Here is a 21,674-nt window from a genome sequence, read left to right as displayed (position 1 = left end):
TGTCTGTAGTGACAGTACCTATTAAAACCCTGTCACGTATCTGTCTCAGTCAACTGTTACAAAATTTGCAAAATAGATCTTTTACAACATCAGTATCACATAGAATCCTGGTCTTTTTTTAAAAATAAAAATTACTTTCAAATTCTTCAATTATAAATATTCTTATATGTTTCTCGTTTATTCTTGTTTTAATGTAGAGCATTAAATTGGAGGTCTTGGAAAAGAATTTGCTTCAAATCAGGAGTTACATGGCAGAGTCACGTTGTGTCTTTCAGACAGTGAGCTGAAGCTGTGTCTTCTTATTTAATGCTTTATCGGGGATAATGAAGATAAACTATCTTAACTGTGGATCACTGATGAACTAAAATAACTTTCAGACTACTGCCACGCCCTAGGATTTAGCAACACCTGTGTACAAATTTATAGACTTTTGTGGGTTTTCATGTCGGTTTGCTTATTCAGAGCTTCACAGCTTGATAACTAAAAGCTTTTGCAAAATCAGATACTAGTCATTCATTAACTTTGTTGTTGGTTTATCTTATACATGTATTCTGGCTAATCTTCTGGACGTTGCCTTGTAGCTAATCTTTCCTCTAGTGAAACTGAAGTTTCTGACGCAGAAAACTGGAGAATCCAAAGAACAGTCAAGTGCTAATAAAAAGCATTTATCATGAAGAAATTTAGGAATAACCCTCAGGGAGAAATAACCCTTCTAGACCTGATGACGCCTGTCTGTCTGTGGATTGCATGTTGCCTTGGCAGCCTTTGTTTCCACAAATTAAGAACCATAACTAAAAATGCATTGCAGTAATTCTCTGTTGACACTCAGGTAGAAATGGAAAAGAAAAAAAAAAGGAAAGAAAGAAAAAACCACCTGTATGGTAGAATGGTTTAATTATTTTCACAATATTATGATTTAATAATGATAATAATCCCTTGGAGGGTAATCTGTTTTAAGGCCAATATTAAGGCGGTGTGGGCAGAGTTCAGAAACCCGAGATGTTTTTTACTACCTCGCTTATAGCCTCAGTGTCCATCAGTCACGGATGGATCACGTAAGTGGGCGGAGGCCCTGGCATGAGTTCTGGTCGCCCTTAAAGCGATGGTGTGGACTGTACTGACGACCTAGGAGGAGAGTTGCAGCATTTGGCCCAAGTGGAAAATGCACGTTATGTGCCGTGTGATTGATTCCCCTGCCGACCACCCAAGAAAAAATTACGTAGAGCAAGGATGGCAGGTGTATAGTTTTGCTGTGAGAAACTCCCAAATACCTGGAGATTAAACAGCTTGAAATTTATTTCTCTCACGGTCCAGGGCCCACGTGGCTGCTCAGCCACTACCAGAGATGCAGCTCCTTCTATCTTAGAGCTTCCTCCATCTTGAACGTGCACCTGCCCCTTGGGGTCAAGATGGCTCCTGCAGTTCAAGCCATCATGTAAGCAGTCCGGCCTGTGGGACGGCGAGAAAGAGGAGGAGAAAGGGCTGCCTGGGTCCTTCAGAGACACTTCCGGGAGCTGCAAGTACCACTCTGGCCTGTAGCCCGTTGCCAGAGGTTGGCCCCGTGGCCACGCGTTGGCATTTCGGTTGCAGTGGAAGTTGGGAAATGGGCTCTAAATTCTTAACTCATCTAAGGCTTTCTTCATTTAAATGTGGCCTTAATTAAGATGTGTTCCAGCTGAAAATGCCTCCGTGGTAGGGAGGCAGAGTGGCAGCAAGGGCAGCCCCGACGCAGATGGGACGCGCACCAGGTGCTCCCACCGCAGTTATCTTGGAGTAGCGGGATGGCAGGAGGTTTTGAGTATTTTCTGTTTGTATCATGGTATTTAATTCTTCTACAATCAGCATGCCTAGTGTAATGAGAAGAAAACTTTACTAAAGCCAAGCTGTTGTCTCTTCAGAACTCTTTCTTAGCTGACACGGCAGTACACACGCCGTGCTATGACGTTCCCCGGCTCACCCCCCAGCGCTGGTGGGTGCCTCTGGCTGTGGAAATGCAGGGAGGGTGTCACTGTGTGTACAGTGAGTTAGGTTGACGGTGCTCTCGCACGCACCCACTTTTCTTATTAGTGAGAACCTGCATGGTGGGTGGGGATCGGGGCTCAGGTTCACAGATGAGGGCGTCCGCTCTCAGAGTGGGCCAGCGGCCTGCAGCATCTCGGGCTGGTCCCCAGATGGAACCCAGCTCTCCTAGCCCTGGGTTCTGGGGTTTTCCCACCATCACCCCTCCTGCTGCTGTCAGGGATTCCCTAGGGCCTTTTCCCCAGGTGTGTGGGGCTCACCTTCAAGGGCTTCAGTCCTCCCCCGTGAGTCTCCACTCAGCTTGCCTGGAGGGCGCTTACTCTGTGCCTGGTGGGTGGGGCAGCCAACAGACAAAGGTCCTGCTCTTGTGAGGGGCAGCAGGCAGGGCAGTTACAGATGCAGGTGTGTGAGGTGGACAGAGCCCTGTGGGGAGCAGTGAAGCCGGTAAAGGGCACACAGTCTGGGGGAGGGGCCCCGCTTCACGGAGAAGACCCTACTCTCGGATGGCATACGTTTGCAGACATGAGGAGGGGACACCTGGGGAGGCACTGCAGGCAGAGGGCTGTGGGTGACAGCAGGGGGTTCGGGGGTCCCAGGGGTTTGGGGGCAGTGCCACGCTGGGCTGTGGAGGCCACTGTGAGGTGAGGGCTGGCTCTCGTGGGCCTGGGGTGGAGTGCGTCTGGAGGGCCTGAGCAGAGGGGTGACATAACTGAGGTCACTCGTGGGACCCCAAAGAGCCTCTGCTTATGCATGCTTTGTCTGTAGATATTTGCCATATCAGAGCTTAACACTAAAACACTTTAAATAGATACGTAGCTATTCATTAAAGATAACAATAATAAATCCATTACATGTTAACTTTTTTTTATGAAAAAGAAACTATCTTTTCCAAAGCAGAACAAATTTAGTGAGAAGAATGGCACTGTGGTACATGTTTGAAAATCTTCAAGGTCTGGATAAATAGAAGACGTTTGGGTCCCATACCTGGCTCTGTCTCCAGTCCATTGCAATATTCACATCACGTAGCCTCTGGAGGGCTTCCTTATATACCTGTGAGAAAATGGGTGTAAAAAAGGCAAATGATGTCTCAGTATTATTATGAAGATAGTTTTGACTTTGTGGACCCCCAGAGTTCCCCAGACCACACTTTGAACACAGGTGATTTAACCAATAGTGGTTGAGTACCTACTGTGTGCCGAGCATTGTTCCCGGTGAGGGGAAAGCACAGAGCACAAAGAATTGTTGGGTTTTCAAGGCATTACTTTGGCCACTTTGTGGAGAATGGACCACAGTGGGGTCCGTGGAGTTGGGGTCATGCCAGGGGAATATCCCAGCAGTGGCCTTGACTCAGCTGGTGGCTGGGGCGGGGGTGTGGGGTTGGATTCTGGATATTTTTGACGGCACATCCTACAGGATTTGATAATGGGTTGGGTGATGGGGTAGGAGAAAGACAGGGGCTTTCACCCTGGTCCCCTGGAAGGACTGAGATGCTGTTTACTTACTGAGAAAGGAAAGGCTGGGAGCCTTTGAGAAAGGAGCCAGTTTGAGGGGAGGGAGGCAGGCATTCAGCTTTGTTTGTTTGTTTTTGCTTTTAAATTTATTATTTATTTATTTTTGGCTGCGTTGGGTCTTCATTGCTGCACACGGACTTTCTCTAGTTGCGGCGCGCGGGCTTTCTCTAGTTGAGGCGAGCGGGGGCTGCTCTTCGTTGCAGTGCGCGGGCTTCTCATTGCGGTGGTTTCTCTTGTTGCAGAGCACGGGCTCTAGGCGTGCACGCTTCAGTAGTTGTGGCTCGCGGGCTCTAGAGCGCAGGCTCAGTAGTTGTGGCGCACGGGCTTAGTTGCTCAGCAGCGTGTGGGATCTTCCCGGACCAGGGCTTGAACCCGTGTCCCATGCCTTGGCAGGCAAATTCTTAACCACTGCACCACCAGGGAAGCCCCCGGACATCCAGCTTTGAATGTGTGTAGTTTCAGATGCCTGTTGGACATCCAGGTAGGGTGAGTGGCGTCCAGAACAAGGTCTGGGTTGGCATTTTGGGCGTATGTTGATGTACAAGTTGTGGACATCACCTTTTTTCTTGGGTAAACACTGTTTACCCTAAACACCTAGGAGCAGAACGGCAGGGTCAGATGGGAGGTGTAAGTTTGACGTCCTAAGGAACTGCTGTGCTATCTCCAAAGTGCTTGTACCAATTTCTGTTTCCACTGATGTGAATGAGAGTTTCGTTTTCTCCACATCCTCCTGACCACTTGGACTGGCCAGTCTCTTCATTTTAGCCGTTCCAATAGGTACATCAGGGTGGTGAGGTAGCCCCCCGAATCCTTGTGTAGAAGGGTCTCCAAGACGTATCGATAAGTGGAAAGGGAAGTTTTTGCAAACCAGTTTGTAAATTATGAAACCCATTTTTGAAAAGGAAAAAGAAAACTCTGTGAAATGCTTATATGAAGGTCTACAGGCACATCGAAACAGGCTCTGGGGGCTACACGCCACATGGGCCACCCGATTGTCCTGGGAAGGGCAGTGGGGCATGGGCAGGGGACCTGCTGCTGTGGGATCAGCCCAGCATCCCCTCAGAGGGGGCTCCTCAGCAGAATCCTGGAAGAAGAGTGGGCCGTGAGCTGGTGGACGGGCTTTGAGCGGCACTCAGGAGGAGCCAACAGTGGACCAGGCCGGGGTCCCGCCCAAACTGACTGACATTTACTGCAGTCTTTTCAAGTATCACTGGTTGAAAGGACTGGGTTCCTAGACACCCCAGACCTTCATTGCTTGTAATTAGAACCTACGCAATAGTCTTAAGGAGCGTGTGGATTACTTTGTATATTTATTTTTACCACATCTTTTTACATTTCTGTTTTTACGTATGTTTTATTATTTATTTGTTTATTTTAGTGGTACCTGCTCAGAAAAGTTTTTTTGTAAATAGGACTGAATAGTCAAAAAAGTTTGGAGTCTACTGGTCTACAGACTCAAAATGGCTATCAAAATTTTCAGAATTCCCACCCCAGAGCCTTTCTTTCTCTGCCGCATGAAGTTTGGTTCCTGTTTTCCTGCTCTCCAGTGAAACTGGGAGTAGCTGGGCTCCTAGCAGCTGTTTGAAAGCAAACGTGTCCCTGAGGCGGTGACCTTTCTCATTACCTAGGGGACTGGCAGTATGACATATGGCATTGGGCTTTGTGTCGAGGAGTCACAAGTTCTATTTTTGCTTATTTTTGTTGTTTTGCAGCGTGATCTTAAGCAAATTATTCCATCCTTTCATTCTCCTGTCTTGACGGATGGGAAGCAAGGCAGATGGCCACAGCTTCCCCTCTCCCATAGCATCCGGTAAGAAGAAAACCATGTCTCAGGGAATTTTAGGGTTCCCAGGCATCCTCCCATATTTGTTTCTGGCTCTTACTAACTTACTGAAATCTCAGTAGTTTTCACTGATTTGCTGACATCTTACAGCTGCCCCTTCGCCGAGTGATTTCTGGTTGTAGCTCACGTTAGTGGAGCACGTTTTGTCTTAGAACTGCCCACTCAGATCTCTCACTCCTTCATGTCTGGTTGTTCTTTTAAACATGTGTTGATTGGACTTGGTGAAGCAAAGTTAATGAATTTCCACTTTGGTCCCTCAAGGTAGGAAGGCCAAGGAGATTATCAACGCAGCTCGGGAAAACCTTGCCAAGATGATGGGTGGGAGGCCTCAAGATATGATCTTCACTTCCGGGGGCACAGAGGTAAACAGTCTCAACAGTCTCGTGTTCTTTTAGCTGTAAGTTATTTTTTTTAAAATGTAGAAGGTGGCTGCCTCTTGGTATTATTGTTTTTTAAAGAAAGAGTAATGCTTTGTCCTTGATATAATTAGCCAACATTTATCCTATAAGTGAATTCCAGGGGGCTGATAGGATATTTGTTACATGACGTATAAATTAATTTGCTTTGCATTGCTGTTTCAATAAAGAGAGTTTCCCCTTCATTCTGGCCTGTAATCATTCCTTTGAATCCCACTAAGTTGCTTACCTTGTTAAGAGTGTGAGGTTTCCGGTCAGAATGGCCATCATCAAAACATCTACAAATAATAAATGCAGAGAGGGTGTGGAGAAGAGAGGACCCTTCTACATTGTTGGTAGGAATGTAAATTGGTGCAGCCACTATGGAGAACAGTATGGAGGTTCCTTAAAAAACTAAAAATAGAACTGCCGTATGACCCAGCAATCCCACTCCTGGGCATACATCTGGAAAAGACAAAAACTCTAATTCGAAAAGATACGTGCACCCCAATGTTGATAGCAGCACTATTTGCAATAACCAAGACATGGGAACAACCTGAATGTCCATGGACAGATGAATGGATCAAGATGTGGTACATATATATATACACAATGGAGTATTACTCAGCCATAAACAAAGAATGAAACAATGCCATTTGCAGCAACATGGATGGACCTAGAGATTGTCATACTGAGTGAAGTAAGTCAGACAGAAAGACAAATATAATGTGATATTACTTATATGTGGAACCTTAAAAAAATGATATAAATGAACTTATTTACAAAACAAATAGACTCACAGACACAGCAAACAAACTAAGGGTTATCAAAGGGGAAACGGGGGAGAGATAAATTAGGAATTTGGGATTAACAGATACACACTACTTTATATAAAATAGACAACCAACAAGGACCTACTGTATAGCACAGGGAACTATGTTCAGTATCTGGTAATAATCTGTAATGGAAGAGAATCTGAAAAAGAACATATATATAATGGAATCACTTTGCTGTGCACCTGAAACTAACACAACATTGTAAATCAACTCTACTTCAATTAAAAAAAAAAAAAAGAGTTTGAGGTTTGACCCGATTTCAAAGATACTTATTTTTAAATGGATAGAAGATACTCAGTGACAATGTGATGATGTCGAGGTCTCTACTCAGTTAGTAATTCTCACCATCTCATTTTCTTACTGGAGAAGAAGGTCATCCACAGGTGATGTGACTGTCCACGTAAAAAACCAAGAGAATCTGCTGCTAGATTATTAGAGTTAGTAAGTAAATGCAGCTAAGTTATTAGATAAAAAAAGCAATTGTATTTTTATGTACCAGCAACAAACAGGTATTTACCAGAGCACCAAAAATATCAAATACTTAGGAAATAAATCTAGTAAAAAAGCTTTTGTAAGACACCCGCACACACACGTTGGGAAAGGAATAGAAACATTACCGAGAGCCTTCAAAGAAGTTCTAAAGAAATGCAGTGTATATACCATGTTCACAGATGGGAAGACGCAGCGTGATAAATACGTCAGCTCTTTCCAGACTGATCTGTAGATTCAAAGCAACTTCAGTCAAAATGCTGACTCTTTTCTGATGGAATCTCGCAAACTAATTTATGTGGAAATACACAATGCCAAGAATAGCCAAATCTTCTTCAAGATTAAGAACACCGTGAATTGTTCTGCTAATTAAGGCAGACGGTCTTAGGGCAGGAGAGACACGAGGCCCGAAACAGGGCCATACCTGGATGGGTCCTTGTCACGTGACAAGGCCTGGCCTTTGTGATGTTGAAGAGAAGGATTTCTTAGATAAAATACAGAAAACTTTAATCATAAAAGAAAAGGTCGATAAATTCTACCACCACCACCACCACTAAACAATTTGTAGTTCATCAGAAAACCCTGAAGGAAATCAGAAGACCAGCCTGACAGTGGGTGAAGATGGTAGAAAAATGGGCGAGAAAAGTGAATATGCACTTCACAGAGAAACCCATGTGGTTTCTACGTGGGAGAAGGTACTCAGCCTCATGAAGTGATCAGAATACAAGGGTAAACAACAACATGGGTTGCCTCTGCCCACCCATCAGGATGGTAACAATTAAGAAGTCCAACGACAAGAAGTGTTGACAAAGGATGCACAGCAGCGAGCACGCACGGTGCTGGCAGGAGTGCAGGCTGGAAACCATTCTGGAAGGTGGGTGGGCATCACCTCGTGAAGTCGAGGCCACGCCACCCCGTCAGCCAGCAGCTCCTCTCAGGTACGTACCATAGAAGAAGGGGGCACGTGGGCAGCAGGGGCAGGCAGGAGAGACTGGCGGCAACGCAGATGTCCCTGCAGATAGCATGGACCGATATTCACACCTCTGATGCAGTCCCGGGTGGAAGGGTACCACACAGTCCCCTGCAGCAGCAGCGCGGAGGGATCGTGAGTGTGGAGCGGCGGGCGTCAGCCAGAGGCTATGCTGAGCCGGGCCCGGGCCGAGCCAAGCTGGCCAGAGGGGAGGGGAGCTGCTGCCAGGCCCCTGGGCACCGACCACCCCCCAGGACCAGACTCCTGGTGCCCCGCAAGGGGCCGCCCCTGCTGCCCTGTGGGCCGTCCTGGTCTTGCCTGGGGCCAGGTGCTGAGGGGCCTGGTGGCCTGGGGGCACGTGGTACGTTTTTAGTTGCGACGGAGGCTGCTGTGCTCCCAGTGCCACCTGGGTGCTCAGCATGGAGTCCTGTGCCCTTTGGTACCTGCAGGTGGAGGCGGCCCATGGGAGGGGCCCAGGCACCTTCGTCGCGTTCACGGTGGATTGGCTCAGCTTTGACCTGAGGTGTGCGGCCCCCGAAGGCCCTCCTTTCCGGACCAGGAGTCGCTGTGTTTTCTGCGAGGGGGTGACCTGGGACTTTAAAGGGCCATCCACCTTCAGAGGGACACATCCAGCCTTCCATCCTGGCCGTCTCCTCCCCTTCATCTGGTTTGCTGCGTCTCAGACCTGGGTGAGCCCTGCCGTCGGCCGCCTGGTCCTCCATCAGGGCCACCTGTTGGACTCTCAGTGCCTTTCAAGTCCTCTGAGCACCGGCTGACCGTGTGTGGGTTCCTCAGCACCCAACAAGCAGCAGCCACCGCCTTCCCGCTGGGTGGCGCCTTTAGACACACGAATAGGTTGGATCTTCAGTTGAGAAAAAAATTAATTCAGTCCAATTCCATTCATTTGAAGGTCAAAAAGAGGCAAAATTAGCAAAATCACTTAGGGATCCTTACCTAGGGAGGAAAAGCATAAAGAAAAGCAAGGAAATGATTACCGTGCGAATCAGCGTGGAGGTAGCTGGCATGGGGGTGGGGCAGTGATTGAGGGCGGGTGCGAGGTGTTCCCTGGTGTGGGTCCTGTTTTCGTCTTGACCCAGGTCACGGTTACTCAGGCCTTCACTGTCATACTTTCTCATGAAACTTACATTTCTGTTTTATACACTTTCCTGTGTGTATGTTGTATTTAGCAGTAAGAGAAAAGGTCCTTAAAAACAAAAATCTCCCACCTATCCCCTCAGTTATCCACTTCCTCTCCCTACAGGAGACCAGTAGTAGTTTCTGTCGAGTCCTGCAGAGATAGCCTTTGCCTTAAAAACAGATTAAGTGTGTAGATTTATATATTCTTTTCTCCTCCCCTTTCTACCTCTTCAAGGGTTTGGGGGATGTATAAGCAAATGTGTATGTTTCTCGCCCTTTTTATACAAGTGGTGTGATACTGCATATAATGTCCGCTACCTGTTTTCATTTAACAGGTGCTTTGAGATCTCTGGCATCAGCCCTTAGGGCGTTCCCCCTATGCTTCTACATCTGCTCGGTGTCCACTGAACAAGTCCCCTTATGGATAGACGTTGAAGGGTTTCCTAAGGTTTTGCTGTTACGTCATTGTACACTTAACCGGTAACCGTTTACATCCATCATTTTGCTTCTGTGCAAGTGTAGCTGTAGGATCAAGTCCAAGAACTAGACTTCCTGGGTCAGAGGGCCTGTTTGATAGATATGCCAGATGGCCCTTAACAGAGGTCGTGCCAGCCCACGTTCCCACCAGCGATGGGTGCCTGGGCAAAATATTCTTTCTTGACAGATTTAGAAAATTTTTAAAATGCGTAATGTTGCTTAACAAAAAGCGTGCGTAATCCACCGGAAACGAATTCTGATATTTTTGCAAGTTGAAAACCCCCAAATCTTTGTAGTTCGGCCTTTCAGAAGGTGCAGCTCAGGAGCTGGTTTTCTTTGAGACCGTTTTTCTGTTTGGTTGTTTTCTTTTTAAATGTTAGCTACAAAGGAAACTACAAATGAGAGAGATTGTTACTCTGAGTCTCCCCTTAGCATAGTTTTCGTAAATGATTTTTCTGCTCTGTCTCTGCAGTCAAATAATTTAGTAATCCATTCTGTGGTGAAACATTTCCACAAAATCCATGCCGCAGTGGGGGACACGGCCGAGCGTCCCAGCCCAGTGGAGGGGGCCCTGCCTCACATCATCACCTGCACTGTGGAACACGACTCCATCCGCCTGCCCCTGGAGCACCTGGTGGAAGAACAAGTGGCCGGTGAGTGGGCAGCTGGCTGAGGTGTGGCGACCCGGGGGCCCTCTGGTGCTTGGGCTGCCTGGCTGTGCCCAGGGGCGAAGGTTACGAGGCCTGTCCTTCCAGATTTTCCCTGAGGGAGAAATCAATCACCAGTGCGTGGAACTGGTCGTTTATCACCGCATGAGATGTCAGACTCTTGTACAGGATGCATATGTGCATATCTAACAGCATGCCTATAGATGCTAACCCGTGCTTCTCGTTGTTTGATTTTAATGATTGAATCTTGGCTTGCACTCCCTCTGGTAGAAAGAAAGTGGATCCAGTAGACATCAAGTTCTGGTGGTAAAAACAAGAATAAGTGCACCCCTGCTGGGAGCCTGTTATCTCAGCAGAGAGGAGGTGAGGGCCTCCCGGGGTGGGGGGAGCAGAGGTGGGGGGGGTGCTGGGGCCCCACCGGGAGGTGCACCTGGCCAGGCAGTCTGAGGGGCAGGTGGAGCCTCTGCCCAGCAGTGGCAGTGGCCCTGGCTACTTCTGGTCCTTTCACATGTCCTGTGATGTGACATCTCAAGACACAGGGTATAGATACTAGCTTTTGGAAACGTAAGAGACATTTTTCCCAAGACAGCCAGGGTTGACCTCTCCTTGGAATAAGACTGGTTTTCTACGAAGCATTTGCCTTCTTACCTTATCTGCCTGGAAACCTGAAGGGGAGGCAGGCGAGAGTGTTCTTATCTTAAAGGTAAAGGATGGCTTCCCTGGTGGCGCAGTGGTTGAGAGTCCGCCTGCCGATGCAGGGGACGCGGGTTCGTGACCCGGTCCGGGAAGATCCCACATGCCGCGGAGCGGCTGGGCCCGTGAGCCATGGCCGCTGAGCCTGCGCGTCCAGAGCCTGTGCTCCGCAACGGGAGAGGCCACAACAGTGACAGGCCCGCGTACCGCAAAAAAAAAAAAAAGATAAAGGAGCGTGCCAGAACTGCTCGGTTTGACTGTGAGCCTTGTTACTACCACGTTTCCCCTTTGACCACTGGAAAGGTTTTCTCTTTATGCACCACTCTAACTAAAAAACAGTCAGGTCCAACTTTCTTGTTTAAACTGTCCTTCCTTTTAATCCCTGGTGCCTTTTTTTCTGTGTCTCAGGTACAGGGAAGGGCAACTTAATACATTGTTATTGGTTGCTGTTACATTTTGCCTCTTGTTTAAAATTGTACAAGTTTTTACAAAGAATAGACGCGCACCTAAAGATCACAGAAGGGCTTCAAGCATTGCTGTAAAGTGGAGGCTCTTCCCCGCCGCCCCCAGTCCGGCTCCTCAGAGGCAGCCGCCCCTCAAGTCTGCCTTCAGGTTTTCTCGTGGTTGTGGCATTTATCACTTTAATTACTTCCACGTTAATACTTAATAACTTACACACATAATCTCCATTTCTTAGTTTATTAACTCAAGCATCTATTTGTTGACTCCCTGGTATAAAACGGGGACTTGACCTCAACTGTCTCACACCCCTCCACCTCCACGCTGTCCAATTGTTGCTGTTGTTGTTTTTTACTATATATGTCAGCTTTATGTAGATGGAACTCACGTATGATACTCTTCACCTGTTTGAAGTGTACGATTCAGTAGTTTTTAGTGAATTCACGGAGTTGTGCAACCATCCCCACAGTCGATTATAGAGCATGTCCTGACCCTCAAAAGAACCTCTCATCTGTTAACTGTAACTCTGTTTCCCTCAACCCTGGGCAACCACTAATACATTCTGTCTCTGGAGATTCCCCCATTCTGGACTTTCATATGAATGGAGTCACATGATATGTGGTCTTTTGTAATTGGCTTCTTTCACTTAGCATCATGTTTTCAGGGTTCATCCGCGTTGTAGCCTGTGTCAGTATTCCATTCCTTTTCATGGGTGAATAATATTCACATTTTATCCATTCGTCAGTTGATGAACATTTGATGGACATTTGATGCTATGAATAATGCCATTGTGAGCATTTGTGTAGAAGTCTTTGTGTGGACGAATGTTTTTGTTTCTCTTGAGTATATACCCAGGAGTGGAGTTGCTGTGTCATGTGGTAACTCTGTTTCACCTTTCGCAGTATCTTGGTGTTTAACCCTAACCTCTGTATCCCGCAGTAGCTGCACCCTTTTCCATTCCCACCAGCAGTGCCTGGGGCTCCAGTTTCTCCATGTGTCCTCGCCAACGTGTGTTAGTGTCTGTGTTTTCCGAAACAGCCGTCCTAGCGGGTGTGAAGTGAGAGCTCATGGGGGTTTTGATCTGCGTCTCCCTGAGGGCTGATGATGTTGAGCAGGTGCTCATAGACTTAATAAAAAGACAGAAGTCCTGGCCGGAGCTGCCTTTCCTTTGCTCCCGTTTGAGTCCCGTAGTGGATGTACCAGCTCCGCCCTTCTCTTGCTGCCCCGCACCGCCCGCCCACCCCGGAGCCCGCCTGCTGTCGAGGCCAGCGCTGCTGCCACCCACTTGCTGGGTACGAGGCGGGGTCCTCGTCCGTCGGAACCTGGTCCCCTGCCTGCCTCGGCAGTCGGCCCCCACCCTGCTCTCCACAAGTGCACCCTGAACGTGGGTGGCCTCTGGATCCTTTCCTACTTTCTGTGGAGTCAGTTCTCGCCTATCAGTGTCCTGGGTGGGTTCTCCCTGATGCTGTTAGTCTAATGACATCATCTTTCTGTATTCTGGGCATTGCTCAAAATTCCTTGTCCACAGGTGGTCGCCCTTATTGAGAAATATATCCGTTCTCTCGTTTCCGTGGGACCTTGCGGGGAAAGTGGGTGTGTTTGTCTTCACCATTTTGAACCCAAAACCTCGATTTGGTCACGGCTCGTTGTTTTCCATCTGCAGTAGTAGGATTCTAGGTGCCTGGCACACGGTAGGTGCTTAACAAAGGCTGGGTCAGTGCCGAGTGAGGGAAGGTTAAGTACTTAGCACCTCAAGATGCTCCCATGGACTGAGGGTGTCTCAGCTGCTTGCGGGTCCCTTAGAGGCGGAACAGGGTGTCCCCAGACAGCCCCCCAACTGAAGTTCATTGACGAAGCCTTCAAGCCAGTTGTCTGTGGGCGGGGCGATAAAGGGGCTCATATTCCTTCTTCATAGTTTTCTGAACCTTTATGATAAACTGCTGTTTTCACTGTGTCTAAGTAAACGTTCCAGAAAGGATACTTTGTGGGTTTGACCTCATGCTTGTGTCTTATTCCTCAGAGGTCACCTTTGTCCCCGTGTCCAAGGTGAATGGGCAGGTGGAGGCTGAGGACATCCTGGCGGCCGTCCGCCCGGCCACGTGCCTCGTGACCATCATGCTGGCCAATAACGAGACAGGCGTCATCATGGTGAGTCGCGGCCCCTCTTAGGAAGATGGAGCGCGGACCCCGGCTTCCCAGCCCCGCCTCTTCTTTCCCCGGCTCTTCAATCCGGGAACCTTTTGGTGCATCCTCATTAACAACTCCTCATTTCTCTCATTCCGTCTTCGTCAAATCAACACACTCAGCCGTGCGTTTCTCCCTCTCCAGCCGGTGCCTGAGATCAGCCGGCGAGTCCGAGCCCTGAACCAGCAGCGGGCGGCGGGCGGGCTGCCGGGGGTGCTCGTGCACACGGACGCCGCCCAGGCCTTGGGGAAGCGGCGCGTGGACGTGCGGGACCTGGGCGTGGACTTCCTGACCGTCGTGGGCCACAAGGTGCGTCCATCCGCCTTCCTGCCCTCCTGCCGGGGAGACGCCTCGATGCCCGGGAGGCTCACCTGCAAGCAGAGCCCGCGGCCCCGCTCATCCTCCGTCACCGGTGCACCCGGCGCACATGCCGAGCGAGGCCCTGGGTCATGGTGATGGGCAGACCGCGGCCCCGCCCTCGGCAGCTCAGAGGAGAGCCCGGCAGAGCTAGGATGCTGAGGGCTGAGTGCCCACCGGGAATGCTGGGCAGGGCAGCTCATAGGGGGCAGGAGGGGAGGCCAGGCAAGGCCTTCGGGGGAGGGGGGAATGGGAGGGGGAGAGGCAGGGTCGGGGAAAGGATGGGGGGAGTGGAGGTCACAGGTGGGTTTAGCCTGGGAGTGAGTGAGCTCTGCAGCCCGGAGAGTGTGTGCAGACCCCTCCTCACCCCACTCACCCCCACACCCAGGGACGGAAGATGCAGGGTTCAAGAATGATGGCTTCTCTAACTTGACTTAAACTGTGGCTCTGAGTGTGAGGTTGTGGTTTTCACAGCCCTCATCTCTAGGGTGTGCTGGGGAAATAGTTAACAGTGAAGACCCTTCTGAAGCTTTTGCTCATCTTTCCAGCAGCTGACTAGAAGCTGGATTATTTTTAGTAATTTCCCCTCAGCTGGTTCCCAAGGGAGTGAGGTGCTGGCCTGACATGGGGGCCCTTGAGATTTCTAGCTAATGTGGATTTGAGAGCATGGAGTCATCTGCAGGACAGCCCTTGGCCATCTCTCTCTCCAGCCCCTCTCCTTCACAGAGTCTCCCACGCGCCGTGCAGGTGCTCTGCTGCCCCCGAGCTGGGGGCCAGAGTCCAGCACCTGCCCCCACCCAAAGGCTTCTGTGACCCCCGCGTGTCTGCAGTGGGGATGGGTGGCCACCTGCGGGACCGGAGGAGGCGGACCTGGACGTCATAGAGTATCTCTGTGGGCCTCTCAATACATATATGGAAAAGGTCCCCAGAAGGTTCTTGTTGAATAAATGACTGACTTTTCTTTCAGTTCTATGGCCCCAGGATTGGAGCACTTTATGTCCGAGGGCTCGGTGAACTCACCCCTCTGTACCCTATGCTGTTTGGAGGTGGACAAGAACGGAATTTCAGGCCAGGGTAAGGTAGAAGTTTAACGAGGTGTCTGGGCCGCTGGCTGTGTTGTCTGTATGTAGGGCAGTGGCTCTCCCGTCTCTTGGAAGCACGGTGATAGCACAGCGCTGTCATCTCCACTGAGTCAGACGTGGCTCCACTGGCCGGTTCTATACTTGGGACTCACAGATCTGCAGTCTCGTTGGGGATGATTCAAAGCAGATGAAGGAAGTCTCTTTCAGCTGCTTCAAAGCATCCAGTTCCTTTTGTTATTTTGGCCCAGCCCCCCGGCTGAGATGTGCTGCCCTTCTCTTGACTGTGGGGTGAGCACCTGGTTTCCTCTCTGAAAGCGCCTGTGTCCCTGTGACCTGCAGGGGTGTTTTAACCAGGGAATGAGGTGGCACCAGCACCACACGTGTTGTCAGAAACTTGATAACAAGAGGAAGAAACAGACAACATGTGGTGAGTCCCCTAGGGTTTCTCTTGCTTCCTTTATTCCAGAATTGGAGCAGAAGAAGCCCACAACTCAAAAACACCAATAAGGGCTGATGAAAAATGCCCAAGAAAGCCCTCTCTCTCCAGCCAGTGGACCAGGGAAAGGAGAGCCTAGCAATACAGAGAACTTTTAGACAATACCTGCTCTTCTCCAGCCCGTCACCATGGTAAACTGCTGCTACCCCCACCTGTGCCACAAAGGAGAGTAGGGAGCCCAGACTTCACCCACACAGGCTGTGACAAGAGCCCCACACCCCACCTGTGTCAGACAGGGCCTAGTGAAGAGCCAGGACTTTTGCCCCACCACAGTCATGCACCCCACCAAGGTGTCAGTGGAGACCACGTGGGCACCCTGGGCTTCCACCCATACCCATCACTAACAAGGTGCGTTCTCCTCTTGGATGTTGACACGGGCCGAGGAGGGAACCTGGACGTCTGCCCCCGCTTGGCAGTAGTCAGTTGGCACACTCCTCCTGCCAGAGGAAGGTCAAAAAAAGACAGCTAATACGGAAGGGTTAAGAAGCATCCAGATTCATAATGACATAGGGCTGTCCAGGTTTCAACTGAAAATCGCTCATCATACTGAGAACCAGAAAGGTCTTAAATCAAAGAAAAAAGACGATCAAGAGATGCCAACACTGAGATGACAAAGATGTTAGAATTATCTGATAAGAGATTTTAAGGCAAACACAATAAAAATGCTTTAATGAGCAATTATGAACACCCTCGAAACAGAAGAAATAGAAAATGTCAGCAAAGAAGAAGAAGATGTAGAGAAGAACCAAACAGAAATTTTAGAACTAAAAACTACAGCAGCCAAAGTGAAAAGCTCAGTGGACAGGCTCACCAGCAGAATGGGGCAACAGAGGAAAGAGTGAACTGAAAGAACAATAGAAGTAACCAATATAAAAGACAGACAGGAAGTAGACTGGAAGAAGATTGAACAGAGCCTCTGGGGACCTGTGGGACTATAGCAAAAGATCTAACATTCATTTCGTTGAGGTCCTGGAGGGACAGGAGAAAGAGGGTGGGATGAAAAAGAACTTGAAGAAATAATGGCTGAAAATGTCCCAAATTTGGCAAGAGACATAAACCCACAGATTCAAGAAGCTGAACAAAACCCAAACAGGATAAACCAAAAGAAATCTACCCTAAGACATAAATAGTAAACTTCCATAAAAGAAAGACAAAGAAAAATCTTGAAAGCAGCCAGAGGAAAGAATAAATAACACCTTATCTATAGGAAAAAAATAATTTGAATGACAGATTACTCTTCTGAAGCCATGGAGGCCAGAGAAAGTATGCAAAAATTTTCAAGTGCTCAAAGAAAAGAACTGTCAAACCAAATTAAAAACACAGCAGAAATATCCTTCAGGAACGAAGAGGAAATCAAGACATTCTCAGATGAAAGAAAAAACTAACAGAATTTGTCACCAGAAAACCTATGCTAAAAATGACTAAAGAAGTTCTTTACACAGAAAGGAAACAGTAAAAGAAGGAACCTTGGAACATCAGAGAGAAGGAGCATGGTAAACAAAAATATGGGTAAATAGGGGGCTTCCCTGGTGGCGCAGTGGTTGAGAGTCCGCCTGCCGATGCAGGGTACGCGGGTTCGTGCCCTGGTCCGGGAAGATCCCGTATGCCGCGGAGCGGCTGGGCCCGTGAGCCATGGCCATTGAGCCTGCGCGTCCGGAGCCTGTACTCCACAACGGGAGAGGCCACAACAGTGAGAGGCCTGCGTACCACAAAAACAACAACAACAACAACAACAAAAAAAACAGTAAATAAAATAGACTTTCCTTCTCTTCAGTTTTCTAAATTATGTTTGATGGCCTAAGCAAAAATCATAGCACTGTCTGATGTGTTTCAAAATGTATGTGGAAGAAATGTTTAAGATAATTATATTATGAATGGGGGAGGGTAAAGGGATGTAAAAGGAGGTAAGGTTCCTGTTCTTCACTTGAACTTCTGAAAACTGTTTAAGTAACCCACAGAAAGGTAGGAAAAAGAAAACAGAGAAAAAATAAAATGGAAGACTTAAGCCCGAACATCAACAATTACATTAAATGTAAATGGTATAAATATACCAATTAAAAGGCAGAGATTGGCAGAATAAAAATTTAAAAAACTGATCCAACTATATGCAGTTTATAAGAAACTTGCTTCAAATATAGCAAGAGGCAAGTTAAAAGTAAAGGTTGGAAAAAAGTGTATCACACTAACATTAATCTAAGGAAAGCAGGAATGGCTATATAACATGAGATAAAGGAGACTCCAGAGCAAAGAAAATAGAAAATTACCGGGGATGGGGGAGGCAGGGGGAATTATATAATGATAAAAGAATCAGTCCACCAAGAAGACATAGCAATCCTAATGTAGATGCACTGAACAGTAGAGCTGAAAAGTATGTGAGGAATAAAAAAACCAAACTAAACTGAAAGGAAAAATAGACAGATCCACAATTATAGATGGAGACTTCAACACCCTTCCCTCAACAATGGATAGAACAACTAGACAAAAATTGGCTAAGGTGTTGAAGAACGCAATAACACCCATCAACCAACAGGATCTAATCAACCTGTTTGGAACACTCCACCCAACAACAGCAAAATACACATTCTTTTTTTTTTTTTTTTTTTTTTGGCGGTACACGGGCCTCTCACTGTTGCGGCCTCTCCCGTTGCAGAGCACAGGCTCCGGACGCGCAGGCTCAGCGGCCATGGCTCATGGGCCCAGCTGCTCAGCGGCATGTGGGATCCTCCCGGACCGGGGCACAAACCCGTGTCCCCTGCATCGGCAGGCAGACTCTCAACCACTGCGCCACCAGGGAAACCCGAAGAGTAGTTTTTCAGTTTGTTACATCAGTGTATGGGAACCACTGGTCTTTGGGGGTGTTCCTGTCCCCTCCTGCACAGCCCCCCTGAACACACACACTACGCCCCAAGTCTGTAGTAACAAAAGATTCATCCTATATTACAGTTGAGAGGCTTCAGCTGAAATGTCAGCTGAAGGGAACGGAGTGGGGAGTGAGTTCCTCAGACCCTCACCTGGTTTGGCAGGGAGACCAAAGAGGGGGGCTCTGGGGCCTGCAGTTGGAGGAGGGCTTTCTCCTGGGTAGGAGGCGGGTCCAGGTAGAATTGTCACGTGGATGCCCACTGTATGTTGCCCACAGTGGGCCACGTCTACTGTCCCTGGGCGATGACGAGGGTTTGGGGACTGGCAGCTGCCCTTGTTTAGGAAAGATGTTGGTGTGACTTTATTTGAACACTTGACTTTCAGATAGACAGGATTCCTTCCAGGGATGTCTGTTAATCGCTTTGCATGGAAATAGGATTGAATCCTTTGTCTCTTACAGGACAGAGAACACCCCGATGATTGCCGGCCTTGGGAAGGTAAGCCTTGGTGACCTCGGACAGCTGAAGCCGTGTGTTGTCCATCGATGTCTTCCTCCTGTGTTTCCGCCTCACTCTCACACCACTGCCACACTCACCACACTTCTGACACCAGATGTGCGGGGTTGGGGGTCCCCACCCAGCAATTCTGTGGCACCAGCTGAGTTTCCTACAATTCAATTCTGACACTGTCTACCCAGAGTTACTGTCAGAGCCCACAGACTAAGGGCTCAGTTGTGGGCACCCACAACTTCAGATGCCAACTGCCACCCGCACTTCTGACCAACCAGCTGTGAATCAGAGGTTCCCATGGCCCCTCCTTGAGTTCAAGTGTATTTTCTAGAACAGCTCACAGAACGCAGAGAAACTAGAGTACTGGTTTATTATGAAAGGATATGATAAAGGGTACAGGTGAACCTCCAGAAGGAAGAGAAGTGTAGGGCAGGGGATGTGGGAAGGGGCTTCCATGCCCTCTCCAGGCACCAGCCTCCTAGCACCTCTGTGATCAGCAACCTGGAAGCTCTCTGAACCCACACTGTTGAGGTTTCTATGGAGGCTCTGATCAGTCATCAACTCCGTTTCCAGCCCCTTTCCCATCTCTACAAAAATTCCAGGCTTCTAATCAGGACTCGGTGACCAGCCCCTATCCAGGAGCCCACCCGGGGTCGCCTCATTAGGGCAAAAGACACTGTCACCCAGGAAGTTCCAAGGGATTTAGGAGCTTGGCAGCAGGAAGCAGAGCCCAAGCCAGAATATTAGAATAAAGGCTGCTCCTCCTGCTTAGGAAATCCCCAGGGTCTCCGGAGCTCCGTGCCCGGTCCAGGGCGGAGGCCAGAGCGCATATTTTCTGCGATCTCACATCAGTTTCCCAGCAGCTTTAATAGGTCTCCTGGCTTTAGGAGAGATCACGTTCATGATCCCAAGACACAGACCAACATAAGAGGAACCTTGAATGGTGTTTATCAACCTGGAGATGTGCTGTTTGAGAAATGTGGAGTGGGTTTCATGCGCTTAGCGTTTAAAAGGGAAGCATCTTTTCTCAAGTCTGTTCTAATATTAAAAGCAATGACGTCATCACCACAGGTTTGCTCCTCCCCTGGGTCCAGTTACCGCCCCCCCCAAGACGGTGACAGAGGGGCAGCTTCTTCAAGATCTTCCTGATGAGGATTAGATGGCGGCGCAGCAGCAGGCCCCTCCGCTCCCTTCTGCAGCCGTGACCCTTTCCTCGCTCCTGGCTTGCACCTGTGCCCGGGCCCTCTGACCCTGCTGTCACTGGAGGGGTGGCACACCATTGTCGCCCCCTCCCCTTGCTCAGCCTGGCCCTCCTCCGTGTGGTCTGGCTCGGGACACGCCCCCCCTCTCCCCTGGGAGGTGTGTCCTGGCCCCCCTGGGGCGAGTCAAGGTCTCTATGCTGCCTTCCACCCCTTCTCCGTGTGCCGGCTGAAGAAAGGCGCCCCCCTGCGGCCACCCCCTGCCCTGCACCCTCACAGTCCTCTGCCAGGGTGTTCCTCCCCCAGCCTTTAAAACCGGCCTCCCATGGTCCTCACTGCTCCAGCTTCTTCCCGGGTCCTCCGCCCCACAGAGCAGCCCGCACGCACTCTCACCCCCTACCCTTCTCCTGACACCTGCTCTGCTCCCCAGAAGCTGGTCGAGGAGGTCCCCATTTCGCCCTGTGACCTCCTGCAGCTGTGGGACCGCTTCTCCCCCTAGAGGTTCCTTCTCTGCCTCTTCACCCGTCAGCATCCTGGGTGCCTCCTCTCTCTCTCGCTGTGCTCACCCTGTCCCGTGGCTCTGATGCCAGCCTGTGCTCCGGTCTTGGACTTGACGTCTCAGGGCAGGTCCTGACCTGCTGGGAGGCCCACGTCCCACCTGCTTCCTCAACGTGTCCTCTGAGCCCACGATGTGTCCTGCTCTCTCTCCTGCATCGTTGGCGTCTCTCCCCGTGGTGCCTCCTGCCACCCAGGCTCTCAGCTGAGAAATCTAGGAGGTGCCCTTGATCTGCCCTGTCCCGTCCCCCGCACCTGACGCAGCAGCCGGGCCTGTCTGTTCAGTCTCCACGAGAGGTCCAGGACCTGCCTCTTGTACCAACTCCAGGCCGGATCATCCCCGTCTTGTGTGTGGACGCCTCATCCACTCTCCACGTAGCATCCAGTTCTAACACACAAATCAGAGCAGCCCACCCCTTCCTCAAAATCCACGTGCGTCTGCCTTGTGTTTAGGCTCAGATCCCGCCTGTCCTGGGGCCTCTGGGGCGCTGTCCCCCTCGCTCACTCTGTTTCAGGAGCGCTCGCCTTTCCCCCTGCAGGGCCTTTACCTGGAATGCCCTTCCCCGCTGCCCCGAGTTCCCGTCACGGCGCCCACCCGCCGGTCTGCCGTGGTCACCTCTTCCCTGGTGTGTCTGTCCCTGGGATGGACGTGCCTTCAGGACTGGGATTGCCTTTGGTCACCGGCTAGGGACCCTGCAGCGCCTGGGGTATCCGGAAGCCCGAAAAAGTGAATTCCTGTTAACAAGTGAAGGGTACTCGGCACTTATCCCGGCCCCGGTCACGCGGTCGGCGCGTACTGTGTATCCGTGAGGTTCCAGAGAGTGAGCAGTTTGAGGCCGTGTCACCGGTCTGCCTTCGGGGAGAATCACCTCTGCTGCTTAAAGCTGTCTTGCTCCCCTTGTTTCACCGTAACTGAGGGGCCCTCCTGTGTCCCTA

The 21,674-nt window shown here is 49.7% G+C and overlaps 1 protein-coding gene across 14 annotated transcripts in view; it reads left to right on the top strand.

The window, feature by feature from the left end:
- Nucleotides 1-21,674, top strand: part of SCLY (selenocysteine lyase) — a 29,107-nt gene that overhangs the window by 3,298 nt on the left and 4,135 nt on the right. For 9 of the 14 annotated variants that reach the window (XM_060301627.1, XM_060301626.1, XM_070045881.1 and 6 more), the window contains 7 exons: nucleotides 5,635-5,735; nucleotides 8,513-8,752; nucleotides 10,150-10,330; nucleotides 13,518-13,645; nucleotides 13,826-13,990; nucleotides 15,006-15,112; nucleotides 18,936-18,972. In XM_060301627.1, coding sequence (XP_060157610.1) covers nucleotides 5,635-5,735; nucleotides 8,513-8,752; nucleotides 10,150-10,330; nucleotides 13,518-13,645; nucleotides 13,826-13,990; nucleotides 15,006-15,112; nucleotides 18,936-18,972 — 959 coding nt within the window. Of the gene's footprint in view, nucleotides 1-5,242; nucleotides 5,341-5,634; nucleotides 5,736-8,512; nucleotides 8,753-10,149; nucleotides 10,331-13,517; nucleotides 13,646-13,825; nucleotides 13,991-15,005; nucleotides 15,113-18,935; nucleotides 18,973-20,055; nucleotides 21,666-21,674 lie in introns of those variants that run through there. The other 5 variants (XR_009564501.1, XM_060301634.1, XM_060301638.1 and 2 more) reach the window with 5 other exon arrangements.

Source organism: Globicephala melas, chromosome 7 (genome assembly GCF_963455315.2).
Source record: "Globicephala melas chromosome 7, mGloMel1.2, whole genome shotgun sequence".
NCBI lineage: Eukaryota > Metazoa > Chordata > Mammalia > Artiodactyla > Delphinidae > Globicephala > Globicephala melas.
The sequence above is the reverse complement of the archived record's forward strand: the minus strand, read 5'-3'. Positions and strand labels throughout refer to the sequence as shown.